Source organism: Trichosurus vulpecula, chromosome 1 (genome assembly GCF_011100635.1).
Source record: "Trichosurus vulpecula isolate mTriVul1 chromosome 1, mTriVul1.pri, whole genome shotgun sequence".
Lineage (NCBI taxonomy): Eukaryota > Metazoa > Chordata > Mammalia > Diprotodontia > Phalangeridae > Trichosurus > Trichosurus vulpecula.
In genome coordinates this window covers 382,823,983-382,838,891 of record NC_050573.1, presented here as the reverse complement: position 1 = coordinate 382,838,891, position 14,909 = coordinate 382,823,983, and the positions used below count along the sequence as shown (strand labels likewise).

At 41.9% G+C, this 14,909-nt stretch overlaps 1 protein-coding gene across 1 annotated transcript in view; it reads left to right on the top strand.

Annotated features, from left to right (window-relative positions):
- The window catches only part of MYO5B (myosin VB), a 549,419-nt gene that overhangs the window by 329,394 nt on the left and 205,116 nt on the right, over window positions 1-14,909 (top strand). The window contains exon 10 of the mRNA XM_036756694.1: window positions 4,869-5,134. Within this exon, the coding sequence (XP_036612589.1) occupies window positions 4,869-5,134 (266 nt within the window). The remainder of the gene's footprint in view (window positions 1-4,868; window positions 5,135-14,909) is intronic.

Here is a 14,909-nt window from a genome sequence, read left to right as displayed (position 1 = left end):
AGTGGCTCTTCTGGATGGGCTTCCCCACAGTGAACAGAACATCCCAAGCTGGGCAGTTTTTATTTTTAATTAAAACATGAAAATATGCTCTGCAACTGCCACTGTTACCTTGGAGATGGTATAACACACAATAACTTGGACACCAGAGGCAATTTGCTTCCTATATTTGGCAACCTGGACCCATAAAACTCATCTGTTCCCCACAATGCAGAGTATTTTAATGGATTTAGCACCGTTTAATTAAGCTTAAATGTAATTGCATGATGCTAAATCAGTCTGTTATCACTTTTAATCAGCAGTCAGAAGGGCATGAGAGATCACATATTCTCCATATGCCCTGCTCCAGAAGCAGTGATACCTGCATCTGGACTGGGTTCTCCCAAGGAGCACATCTAGCTTTCTTCTTTTCTATGCTCCTCCGGTGCTGTATGATTAGGCTCTTGGATGCCTATAGTAGTTGTCTTTCTCAGGATCCTCTCTGCCTGGCACCTCACTAAACTCTCATTGTAGAAGCCTCAGTGAGAAAGCAAGCAGGAGATACTTGGGTAGACACTGTTGCCAGGAGTACATTTGAACATCAGGGGACCTAGCCATGGTGCTAGGCTTTGCATTCAAGCAGCTCTTCGAAGCCACTCCGCATCAACCAGTGGGAGGCTTGACAGCCTGAGGCCTGCCAAGAACCCTCTGGTCCCTTTACTTGAAGATGGATGGCATTAAGTCAGGGGTGCCAACCCAGGTAGGACAGGGGCATTTTGTGAACCCTCATTGCTGAGCAAGTATAAAAATCAAACAAATATCCAGCATCTCTGCACAATTAGCCAACCCAAAAAATGCTATTGATAAATAGACATAGAGGAAAGACACCAGCTGGTGATCAGGAAACCTTGTCTCTAATCTTGGTTCTGCTTTCCACTTTCCAAATGATTTTGGACAAGTGACCTCAGGCAAGTCACCAAGCTTGTCTGGGCCTTGGTTTCCTCATCTGTAAAATGAAGGACTCAGAAGAGATGTTCTTGAAGGCTCCTTTTAGTACCAGTGTCTTATAGTGACAGCTTATTTTAAAGTTTATCATATTCTCCTCAAGAACTTTCCCAGTGCCCTCCACCAACATCACTACTTTCCTTTTCAGATGACCTTTACTTACCAAATATATGTTAACAGCTCGGGGAGGAGGGCAGGGCTGAGAAAAGTGGTTAAGAAAATATTTTGTAAAATTTAAAATGCTTTACAAATGTGAACTTTAGCATGATAGAACTTTAGAGCTAGAAGGGCCTTCAAGATCAGTATCCCTAAACCGCAAGGTGGCGCCATAGTGCACAGAGCGCTGGGCCTGAACAAGTCTTCCTGAGTTCAAATCTGGCCTCATACACTTAACTGTGTGCCTTGGGCAAGTTACTGTTCCCCTCAATTTCCTCAACTCGAAGTGGGTATAATAACAGCACCTACCTTGCAGGGTTGTCATAAGGAACAAATGAGATAATTTTTGTAAAAAGGTACTTAACACAGTCCGTGGCACCTAGTAGGTGCTTTATAAATGCTTATTTCCTCTCTCTCAAACCCCTCATTTTATGAGTGAGAAAACTAAGACCCATATATAGTTTGCACCTTGTTAATTACAACTTGCCTCCCTCCCTGGAATTTATACTGTCTTTTGCCTTTATTTTAAATCCCCAGCACTTAGCAAAGTGCCTGGCACATAGTAGGCGCTTAATGAATGCTTATTGACTAAGCAAAATTGTAGGAAGTATTGTGGCACAGGTTTTATCGCTCTCCTCTTGCAGGAAAAGAAACAGAAGCTTTTTCAAGGTCACTCAAATAGTGGTATAGTCAAAACTCGAACCCAGGTGCTCCGACTCCGAATCACAAGCTCTTTAACCACATCACTCTGCAGAAATAGGCTGCCTCAGGGAACTAGACTTAAGGAGGAAGGTGGCTTGGTTGCCAGTGTTCATTTTCACAGAACATGCTCTCATTTAAGTCTTACAAGGCAGCCTCATCAGAGACTTGTCCCATGAGCAATTTGGAGCCATTATGTGGTGGCACGTCTTGTTCTGAAGGATTTCATTTCATCCTTAGAGTTAATAAGCTTTCTAGCAGACTCTCTGCTGGGTTATCGGCTTCCCCAGGTGGACATAGGCAAGGGAATGAAGAATGACCCAGACAATGAGACGTCTCACAGAATGAGCTAATTCTTATGAGGGGAATGCATACTGAAGGAGACGCATGGGTTTTCTTGTAGGACCTACCTACTCATCTCCATTAAGCAGAAGAATCTTTGCATTTAGTGAAACTTTCCCATATTGACATTTGAACACAGAAGCCAGGAACTTTAGTTCAGGCAGTTTTATTTGATCTCAGTACCTGGGACATAGTAGGCACTTAATAAATGTTTATTGATTGATTTTATTGATCTCATTTAGGATGCTGGATCACAGACCTAGAGCAGGAAGGGACCCAAGAAACCTTCTAGTCACCTCTCTCCTCATTTTATAATTGGGGAAACTGAGGCCAAGAAGGTTAAGTGACTTATACAAGGTTTCGCTGGTAGTAATGAGCAGAGGTGGATTTTGAACTTGGGTCCTCTCAACTCCTAAGCTCAGGCTCAAGAGCACCCCCTGTGGAATGAGCTGGGCACTGGGAATAGAAAGACACAAAGAAATAGTGTTTGCCCTTAGGTAGCTTCTATACTGGGCAGCTAGAGGGTGTGGTGGATAGATCAATCACCTGGCCTGGAGTCAGAAAGATCTGTGTTCAAATCTGGCCTCAGACACTTACTATTTATGTGACCCTGAGCAAATCACTTAACCCTGTTTGCCTCCGTTTCCTCATCTGTCAAATGAGCTGGAAAAGGAAATGGCAAACCACTCCAGTATCTTTGCCAAGAAAACCTCAAAGGGGTTTATGAAGAGTCAGACACGATTGAAACAACTGAACAGCTTACATTCTACCCCTGGAAGGAGGTTCCTGGGAAAGGTAACTTCCTGGGTTTCTGATTGAAGATCTTGACACCCCCAAGGAGCTGCTGATGATAACAGTAATAGTTGATACATACTTTGCCCCTTGGAGGTCAGTTTCCCTATCTGTAAAATGGAGATAAGAGTTCTGGTTTTAGAGGATGACCCAGTGGGTTTATGCATTCAAAGCCCTTTGCAAATATCAAAATGCTATATAAATGTTAAGTTTTTATCATTGCTACCCCAGCAATCTACACTGAGAGCCCAAGGCAGCTGGAGCCAGGACTGCTGTCCTCAGCCTCATTACTACTATTCCTCAGGCAGGAAAGCCTGGGAGTTCTTTGCCTCCTTCAGCAATCTCAGCCCCCACCCTGGACTTCCAGGAGTCCCAACCCTGTTAATTACCAGTCTTGCTGAGCCCCACCAACCAGGAAGCCTCCCCACTTGTATCCAAGGCTCTGATCCAGGATGAATCCTAACATCAATGAAACATTAGTAAATGAAAAAATAAACACCCATTTGGGTTCTAGTTCCAGCATACCACTGACCACCTCTATGACCTTAGATTTATTCTTCCTCTTTTCTGAACCTCATTTTCTTCATCTATAAAATGAAGGATTTAAGCTAAAGGACCCTGAAGGCTCCCTTCCAGTGCTGTGATCTCTGGGTCAGTTGTTCTAAATGGCTTCATAGACTCATGGAATTTAAAGCTGGAAGTGACCTTCAAGATAGACCAGTGTAACCTCTTCATTTTACAGCTAAGTTGAAGTGACTTATCCAATATCCTGCTGGTAGCAGGGAACAGAGCAGGTCCCCTCTGACTTCCATTCCAGTGCTCTGGCCACTACATCAGAGCTGTACTTTTCTAGTTCAAAAATTAGTTCTCAGTCTTTGCCTTTTGACTTGAAGTAACAGAGCTTTGCGTCTTTATTGAGTTGGTTTTTGTTTTTTGTTTATTTTATATTTCCAGTAGAGTTGAATGCTTTAAGAACATTACCAAATAGAACATAATCCTGACCCTTTTCTGGTGCTACAAATCGTTGAATCTAGTTTGGAAACCTTCCCAAGTGTGGTTAATATTAATAACACCAGAGAGTTTGAGCTGGAAGGTGCCCTAGACAGGGGTTGATGTTACCCAAAGGCCCTTCCAGCTTTGGATCTCTGTTTCTGTGACCTAGTCCAACCCCCTCATTTTGCAGGTGAGGAAACTGAGACCTAGAGAAGGGCAGTGTCTTTATTCAATGCCCTATCATGTAAGGAGTAGAACCAGAATTGGAACCCAGTTCTTCTCACTCCTGATCTTGGGTTAGGAGTCCCAAGTAAGAAGATGAAGTCAGGTTTCCCTTTTAAGACCCAAGCTAAGCCCTGGATGTAAGGATCAGTAAGCACAGCTTGTCAACCATCTAGCACTGCCCTCCTTCGCCCTGAGTGTTGCTCACTGCACCCACTTTCACTTTAATGGCTTACAATCTCTCAAGATGTCAATCCTCATTCTATTTCCTTCAGTCCTGCATCCCTCCCTGCCAATTAACTGGTGGCAGCCAGTGACAGATGAGGAAACTAGCAGCACCAGAGAATGCCAAGGGTGATATTTAAAGCTATAATAATTTGGTTATTAGCAAGTATAACGATCAATTCCTATGGCACCCATCCGGTTCCAAATTATATCATTGTGTAGCTTATGCAAGGAGCTACAGGTGTAGGAGCTAGCATCTATAGGTGCAAAAAGAATTCTAGAATGCTAAAGAGGGCAAGACTTTCTTGGTCATTCTTGACGCCTCCTCTGCGGGTGACTGAGACATAGATGGAAAAATGCATTGTGTGGGCTGTGGGAGGGGTACGTGCATGGGTGATCTGGGAATGTAACGCACCACTCTCCCACTAAATTACTTGCTTTCCGTCTCTCTGTTTCAGCCCCAGGATGAACACCTCAGGAATTTTTGTAGCTTGCTGGGGGTCGAGCACAGTCAGATGCAGCATTGGCTGTGCCACCGAAAACTGGTCACCACCTCTGAGACCTACGTCAAGACCATGTCCCTGCAGCAGGTGGTCAATGCCAGGAATGCCCTGGCTAAACACATCTATGCCCAGATGTTCAACTGGATCGTTGGGCATGTCAATAAGGCTCTACACACCTCTGCCAAGCAACACTCCTTCATTGGCGTCCTTGACATCTACGGGTAGGCGGAAGCCTCAAGCTTCTTCTTCATTATGACTATGATTACTCTTGTTGTTACCTAATAACGACATGGATATGGTGCTTTAAGGTTTGCAAAGCCCTTCACAAGCATTATTTTATTTGATCTTCATAACAACCCTGTGAGGTAGATGTCATTATTAGCCCCATTATACAGCTGGAGAAACTGAGGCACTTGGAGATTAAGTGACTTACCCAGGGTCATGCAGCTAGTGTGAATCTGAGGCAGGATTTGAACTCAGGTCTTCCTGACTCTAAGTCTAGTACTCTATCCACTAAGCTAACCTAACTGTATTAAAGAGTGAGGCCTCAGGGTGAAAAGAGAACTATATTCCAAGTCAGAGGGTCTTGATTTAAATCCCAGCCCTGATGTTTATTACCTGTATGAATGTAAGCAAGTCAAGTCACTTTGAAGGTACTCAGTTTCCTCATTAGTAAATTAAGGGGTTGGACTACATGGTCTCTGAGGTCTCTTCCAACCCTCAATCTATGATCTCATGGTCTAGAATAGACCACAGCTGTTTTACCCCATGCTTGATGGAGGAGGAAAACAGGACCAGAGAGGCTAAGTGGTTTTTCTGAAGTCATGCAGTTAGTAAGTTGTAAGAGCCAGGACTAGAATCCAGATCTCTTAATATTAATAGTTCACATTTCCACAGCTCTTCAGAGTTTATAATGGACTTCCGTATAACATCCTTGAAAGTTTGGTATCCTGTATTATTTCTGTTTTGCTGTTAGAGAGGTTGATTTGTCCAAGGTGGCACGAGTACTCAGTATCAGAGCCCAACATTCAAACTCAGATCTGTCTTGGTTCCACTACAGCATGATTCCTCACCAGGCTTATCATTAGACAAGGTCTATGCCATGTACACCATACGTAGGGAAACCTTATATCAGACTCTGTGTTGCACATGAGATGTGTGTTAGATGGAGTCACTTGTGTCCTGCCCCCACAGCATCATGAACTGCAGCTAAATATTGAGCTTGTTGGAAAAGCTTTTTTTGCCAAAAAATATCTCATTTTGTTAAAAAGTGTTCTGGCTAGATTGTGAAAGGAAGACTGGACTTATAATCAGGAGACCAGTAGACAGCTGTGTGAGAGTGGCCAAGCCATTTAACCTCTCTGTGCCTCAGTTTCCTCATCTATAAACTGAGTTGAATTAGGTCCCTTCCACTTCTGAGATACTTTGATATTGGGGTTTGGAAATAGCCCCCTTGATTCCAAAATGAGTGATTAGACTTATCTTCTCAACCACCTGGAGATTTCTGCTTTGAAGACTTTTTAGGAAGTTTTGTTTTGTTTTGTTTTGTTTTAAAGTTCAGTGACTCTTTTTAACTGCTTGCTTTCACAGGAAGAACATTGTCAGAACAGGGTAACCATTCTTATGAGGGGTTTTAAATCTTTGGCAATAAAAGGCTGGGAATGAGCCCATGAAGTTGAGGTAGCTGTGGGCTTGGAAGAGGCCTGGAAGCATTAGCAGATGAATTCCAAGAGAATGTTGCATCTAAACCCAAGGAAGGTCACAATGATGGCTTTTACCCCATGGGACATGCTCCTCTTTTGGAACCCAGTCCCTTATAAGAGTTATCAGTTGGGTAAATTGGGATATGGTCTCCTTTGCACCTGCGTGTTTCTTTTTCTTTGACCTAACTTCTTCCCATGGGGAAGCCAAGAATAGGTTAATGCCTATTGTATCTTTAAGTTATAAAAGTAATGGCCTCTACCTAAAAATAGAGACCCTGATGTTAGCATGGAAGCACCCTCGTGCCACAGTGAACAATTGCTGAGTGTGCTGAAACCATGCAGTCTCCAAGAGAAGTGTGTCTTGGGACCACTGTAATGGGAAATCCTATTGAGCATGGAAACTCTGACTAGAAGGATTCTGTATCAAATGCAATGACCTATTCACTTTAAAAAAAATTTTAATTTGTGGAATAAAACAAGCGTTTCTATAACATGGTATAATTTTTTAAAAAGTTGATTACACATGAAACTGCAAGTCTATGATGACTTAATGTATTCACTTAAAAAATTCTTATTAATCTGCTGTTGTGACACTTGCTCACATATAGAATTAATAGAATGGTAATGTAGAAAGAGCATGAGATGGGAATCAACCAAAATATTCCAACATGTTTCCCCCAACCCCCTCCCAGGGAGCCTCCCTTTATAATAAAGATGAAAGAAAAAATCAAGCAAAACTGACCAACGGGAGATGATAGGCCCAACTTTCGTGAGGACAATAACAATAATAATAGCTAGCCTTTGTGTTGTACTTTAAGGTTTGCAAGAAATCCCATGTGTTACTTCATTTGAACCTTACAATAATCCCTGAGAAGGCAGTAATGTTATAACCTTTTTATAGATAAAGACACTGATGCTCAGAGAGAATATGATTTGCCCCAGGGTCACACAGCTAAGTAATTGTCTGAAGCAGGATTTGAACTCAGATTTTTCAATCGAGCACCTTATCCATTGTGCAACCCAGCTGCCCCAGTCAGAGAGAAAACACAGAGAAACTATTGGGACAGATGATGTCGGCTACAACCAATATAGTAAAGCACCTCCAGAAAGACAGGAGAAAGCAGTAAAGACATCTTCTCTGGGTCCCACTAGACCAGGGGTGGGGAACCTTCAGCCTTGAGGCCGCATGTGGCCCCTCCAGGTCCTCAAGTGTGGCTCTTTGACTGGTTCCTTTTATTAAGGGCATTTGTTCTGTGAAGTTTGGATTCAGGCAAAGGGCCACACTTGAGGACCTAGAGGGCTACATGTGGCCTTGAGGCTGCAGGTTCCCCATCCCTGCATTAGACCATTCTTTCTGAGGATGTATTGGAGCTCCTGGTTAGGCAGAAAGATCTGGAGAGTTTCTAAGCCTCGGTAACAGAACATGAAGGATGGGAAATGCCTTTTGATCCTCAAGCTATAGTGAGGTAGAAGCAAGACAAACTACATAAAATCGCCTTTTCCCAGCAAGAAGCAGCCACAAGGGAGAAGAGTCCATGCTCTAAAACTACCATATTGTGTGTGTGTGTATGTGTATGTATAGTTTTCTCCAATTTCAAAATGTATAGATTGCTTTGACAATCCCTGCTTCCCCATGATAGAACTATATAGTGTGTCCCAAAAGTTTTAAGCTTTAAGAGTTTAAATTTGCACTAACACTTGAAATTGTACCGAGTTTTGGTACAGAATGTATAGAAGTGTTTTGCTTTTTCATTTTCTACCTGAGTTGGTATAGAACATGTTTCTTTTTTCTACATATAGACAAGTTGAGTAATTGCCTAAGAAATCATTATCTTCTTCAAGGAACAACCTGATTTTCTGTAAAATAGGGAGAGGGAGGATATCTTTAGTAGTCCATACTATGGACTGACTTTTCTCAAGTTTTTTGTGTTGGACAGTCTACTAAACTTGTATGTTTTTTTTCCCTAACTAATCCTACTGACTTGTTACAGTTTCTGTGTTCCAAAAGCTGGCCTAATGTTTTACAAATTACCCAAGTTCTGAACTCATTTTCATAACCACTGATTAGTTAATTAATTTTCTATTTTTCTTTGGTCCTGACTAATTTTTGCTCCCAGAATTATGAGCTAATGAGATAGTTTTTCATACTACCCAAGGGATATAAAAGCCTGCAGTCAGACAGGTGGGAATTGTATCCTTGAAGGGGAAAAAAATCAGATTATAAGACAAGTCCCACTGACACCTTTGTAAGGCTACTTCCCCAGTTCTTCTCACTGTTCATTTATGTTCTTCTTGGGCTGAGTGAATATTTAAATGTGCTACACCAGACCCACTTTTGTGGTATCTGTATGTCTTCTGCAAGCATTTTAATAAGCAGCCTGATACACAAAGAGAGAAAGATCACTTGAGACTGGAACAGCTAGGGAAAGCTTCACGTAAGATGGAAAGGACAGGTAGAATTTGGATAAGGCAGATGAGAGATCAGTGCCTCCAATAGAACGCAGTAGAAGCCTCATAGCAGGTGGCAGAAAATGTGTTGGAAGACAATGGGCAAGCCGTTTAGGTTGGAGCAGAAAATACAGTCAGGAAAATAGCCTTGAGTCAACAAGCGCTTATTATGTGCCAGGCTTCATCCAAAATGCTGAGGACTTATAAAGAAAAGCAAAACCAATCCCTGCTCTCAAGAAGCTCACGTTCAAATGAGGTCTTAGACTGTATGAAAATAACTAGGTAAACTTAGGATGTATACAGAATAGACAGAGGGAAAGACTCTATTGGCTGGAAGGACCATGAAAGGTCTCCTGCCAGAGATGGTATGAGCCAAGTCTTTAAAGGAAGCTAACTGGTAGAGATGAGCATTCCAGGCATGAAGGACAGCCAGGGCAAAGACAGGGAGATGGGAAATGCAGGGCTATGTGTGAGGAAGGAACACCTGTGGGGGCATAGTATGTAGGTCAGTGGAGCTAAATTGTGGAGTACATGGATGGGAGTAAAGCCTGGAAGGATAGAAAGGACTCAGGTTGTGAAGAACTTTAAATATCAAGCAGAAGACTTTTTGTTTGGTCCTGAAGGTAATAGGGAGTTCCTGGAGTTTACCGAGGGGGTAGAAGGGGAGGATGGTGTGATGTGACCAGCCTATAGTTAAGAAAAATTACTTTGGCAACTGAGTGGAGAATGAATTGGAAAGGGGAGAGGCCTGAGACACGGCGACCACTTTGGAAGCTTTTGCAGGAATCCAGGCAAGAGGTGATGAGGGCCTGAACTGGAGGTGGCTGTGTGAATGGAGAGAGCTGATCCAATGCAAGAGATGTCACAGTGGGAGAGCTGAGATTGGGCAACAGAGTGACAATGTGGGATGAATGAAAGTGAGGAGTAGCTGGAGCGAAGGCCCTTGGCAAATGTAAATAGTCAATGTAGGGAAGTCTGCTAATGCAGGAAGGACTGACAGACAGCAGAACCCAGGGTGTAAGTTTATAGGATCAGCACCAGTGAAACTCTGAAAGAGTGTTGGTATAGTTAACTTTGAAGACAGAGGGCAGAAGATGTTCTCTGCCAGTTTAATGCTCCCTGCTAAGGACGAGTAGGGGCAGCTAGGTGGTACAGTGGATAGAGCACTGGGCCTGGAGTCAGGAAGGCTCATCTTTCTGAGTTCAAATCGAGTCTCAGATACTTACTAGCTACGTGACCCTGTGTAACCCCATTTGCCTTGGTTTCCTCATCTGTAAAATGAGCCAGAGAAGGAAATGGCAAACCCCTCCAGTATCTTTGCCAAGAAAACCCCAAATGGGGTCACAAAGAGTCAGACATGACTGAAATGACTCAGCAACAACCACAAGGTCTCACTCTGGGCCTGGGGGGCCCAAGCTCACACTCAGGAGGTCCACAAGTGAATCCTGCCCTGACCTGAAGCAGGTAGGTCAGAATGGCTTCACTTGGGGAGTTAATGCATGTTAACATTGCTAATTAATGTATTCTGACTTCTTGCATTGTAAGGAAAATAAATAGTATGTTGCATATCAGCTGTTGGCCAAATATGATGTAACTTAATGTGGAGGTAGGAGAAAGAGAACTAAATATACGGTCCAAAGAACAGGAAGGCAATAGGGCAGTTTTACTGAAGTGAAAGCAGCATTTACATATTCATTTTACTCTTAATTGTTGTGCTTATAGAGGCAGAGTAGGGGAATGGCTAATATGACATGACAGATGATCAGAAGTTATTTATACTTATCTTTGTAATGCATTCTTTACGCCAAGCCTGGTGAGAAAAAGCAATTCTCGTTATAGATTTTTTTCTTGGTTGGGGGTGGGGCGGAGGGTCCAGATCTGTGATTTTATTGGTGAAGAAGGACTCCTGGAAAGCCAACTCTCTCTGTACCAATGCAGATGAGCAATTGCTTCACTATATTTAGTCTTTGAAAGTTGTCTGTGACTAGAAAAGGTTAATTGACAAGCAGGCAGCATGAGTTAGTGGCAGACCTTGAAACTAGGCCTTCTTGACTCTTAAAACAACTTTCCATCAACTATTCCACTCTGCCTCTCCATCACAGGAAAGATATAGATATATAGATATATATATGTATATATATATATATATTTTTTTTTCTTTCTTTCTTGTTGTTTGGTTGCTTCAGTCTTATCTGACTTTTCATGACCCCAAAGGAAATTATTTGTTATTTCCTTTTCCAGCTCATTTTACAGATGAGGAAACTAAGGCAAACAGAGGTTAAGTGACTTTCCAAGAGTCACACAGCTAGTAAATATCTGAGTAAACTCAGGCCTTCCTGACTTCAGGCCCAGTGCTCTGTCCACTGTGCCACCTAGCTGCCCCTTTATTTTCCTACTTATGTACATACTGCCTTCTCCCAATAGAATTTAAATTCCTTGAGGTGGTCTTTGTATCATCAGTGTTTAGCACAATGCAGATGGTTAAAAAACAAACCAAATAACACACACCTGACTTGTGATTTTTGAAAGACAGGACTTAGGAAAGAGTTGTTTACTGCCTTATAATGAGCAAGGGGTGGTTTATAATCTTTAAAAGCACAAGACAAGAAAGAATGTTTTGAGACACTGCTTTGTGGGACAGTCAGATTTTTTAAAATGTTGCCTAAGAGCCTGTCCTGCAGAATTCTAAATTCTGCACAAGAATGAATATCTTTCCCACTTCAAGGGAAAATTACCAAGTTTTCCTTTTTATTGAAGAACTTGGTCTCTATTTCAGTCAGCATGGTTAATTTTACAACTGACATTCATTAAATATTATTTTATAGAGAATCAATAACATTTATTTCTAAGTAAATAAGTACTTAGAAATCAAATGAGGTGGGGGGAGAAGAAACCATGGAGTTGTTCAGTGGCCAAAAAATATCTTGGATGTAACAGAAGTTTGAACATTTCTTTTCCTGTCTGGATTCTTGCCTCTATGCAAGTCGGCCTGCCTTCCCCAGGCATCAAATGAAAAATACCTTATTACTTGAAATCATAATCCACTGGTTAGGAATTCATGTGCCAACTCAGCAGATGGGTTCAAGTAGGAAATCTAGTATATCTATTTCCTATTTATATCTATCGTGTAGACTGAAATATGATTTCATTCTTTTAGTAAATATTTACTGAGTTTCTATGATATGGTCAGTTGCTGTGGGGGAATCTGAAGATTTCTGAAAGACATACAGGATTTCCCAGAAAAGCTCACTAAAAATATTTTTTTAAATATTAAAGATTTAGTTCAGTTAAATAGTCATTTATTAAGCTTCTCCTCTGGCTAGCCATCATGCTAGGTAGTAGGAATACAAAGACAAAAAATGAGATGATCTCTGTCCTGAAGGATCCTGCATTATATGGGGGCAGAGGGGAAGGGGTGTGCGGGCAGGAAGATATACAAAATCGAAATGTACACAGATAAAGACATGCATAATATTTATTCATTTATTTTTTATAAGACCTTTGATTTCTTTGGGGAAGGGAACTCTTGGTAAAGAAACTTTTCCTAAAGAAGATGTGCATCTTTTCTGTGATTTAACCTGGAGAGTAACTAGGGCCAAGATGAGGTTGATTGAGTTACCCTGGGTCATACGGGCCTATATCTGTCAGATTCAGGATGTGGATCCAGATCCTCCCAACTCCGTTGCCAGTGCTCCATGCACCGTGCTTGATGTCTCTGTACAGAATAAGCACGAAGTAATTTCAGTTGAGTTGGGAGGGTTTTTGGGGAATGAAATCAAGAAAGGCATTTTGGAGGGGGTGGCATTGAAACTGAGCTGTGGAGGTCGCTATCAGTCCTGAGAGGCAGAGCCCAGGAGGGAGACCATTCCTGACAAGGGTCAGACAACCTGTACTAAGTTACTACTGTAGTAGCTGTGATGTCACATTCGCTAAATATCAAATGATAACCAGTGGGTTAAGAAAACCTGATATATGAATTTCCAATGAGATAAGTTAGAGAGGGTGATTACTGGCATCAGAAGCCAGTTTTACTCAAGGATTCACCCATTTATTTGCTGACTCTAATCCAAGCCCTAATGCAGTCTCATTTCAAATATAATTTAATTAGTAAAATTGGATTTCCATCCAGCTTCAAAGGAACATTTACCTCTGCTGGAAAAATTGGGAGGGGAGATGCAATGGGGACCAGGTAGTAACTTTCCATTGTGCCTTTGGGTCATTAAGACCTACCCAGAGGAAGCAACTTGAGAGAGTAAAGGACTTTGGTAATAGATTTTCACATCTGGTTCCTTATCTTCCTATGAATTAGCCTGCCCTCCCTAGGCTTTACCTCTGGAAAAGTCTTACTATTTGAAATAACAATTCACTGGTTAAGAGCTCCTGGGCCAGCCCAGGAGATGGGCTTTGGCAGGAAATCCAAGGTAGCTATTTCCTAATAGCATCTATTGTGTAGATTGAGTAATTATTTCCTTTATTCAGTATATATTTCCTGAATTATTTTCTTATTGTTGAGTAGATGCTATGGAGAAATAGAAAGATTGTGACACACAGTCCTTTCCCCCCAACAATTTGTACCCTAGTAACTTTAACATTTACTCTCTATTGATTATAAGCTTCCGTGGGTAATTTGAAATTTTCTGAAGAGAAGGCACTTTGGTGCATTTTAGGGCCACTTTCAAGAGTAAAGTACAGAAGGGGATCAGATCTAAAGCACCTCACTTTATTTTCCTGTCACACTAAAGGTTTATATGACCATACGCATCGTGCTTCAATTCAACTGTACAAATCTTTATTTTCAATAGACATTTATTAAGTGCCTACTTTGTGCCAGGCACTGTGCTAAACACTGGAGATACAAATAAAAAACCCCTGCCCTCAGCAAGGTTACAGTCAAATGGGGAAAAACAATGCACAAAAGGAGGCTAGAAAGTGGAGGCAGGGGATGTATATCTTTCTCCTTGAAGCTGAAAACAGGCAAGTCAGTAGATGCTGACTGGAGTGGGCTGGAAGTCCAGTTTTTGCACTCTACACAGGAAGGCTTTGGGAAGAGGTTGGTACTCCACCTATCTGTCTTCCAATCAGAGGGGAGATGAGGCTGAGGGAGCTAGTGCTATCTATCAATGAAGGCTCAACTTAGCAGCATAGTACTGAGTTTGGAAGTGATGAGATGATCCTGGGAGGGACATCTTGTTTCTTGGAGTTGGAGCCAGGTGGAGCAACAGATGCTGAGTAAAGTGAGTCAAAAAATCCAGTTTCCACCCTCTATAAAGGAAGGCTTTAGGAAGACTTTGGTACTTTACTCTCCAGCCCTTCAGTTTATCAAGTGTTCATTATGTGAAAGACACACTGCAACAATGCTGAGGAAATACAAAAAGAAAAATGGCACCATTGTTGCCATCAAAGTACTTCATATAATCCAAGAACATTGGTTACTATACAAATAACTCCATTACATCGTCCAGTCAGCTATCCCTACAGAAACTAACCTATGGTTGGTTAGGTGAGAATCAGACAATGGGAGGAGGCAGCATTCCTATTCCTTAAATGCTCCCTCTACGGTCCTGGGCTTTTATTTTCCCACTGAATGAGGCCACATGCCTCCTCTGTTTTGTCTCCTACCTACAGTGACTTAAGCAGTCTAGAAATAACATTGGCAAAGGAGTGATCCAGACATTGAGTTCTAAGAAAAATTTGGGAACGGGAAAATCAGGGAGGGCTTTGTAAATGAAACAATGCTTTAATTTGTCCTTAAAAGAAGAGTAGGATTTCAACAGAGGTGAGGAGCGAGTGTGTTTCAGTTATAGAGGTTGGCCTGTGCAAATGCGTGGAGATGAGAGAGTGTAGA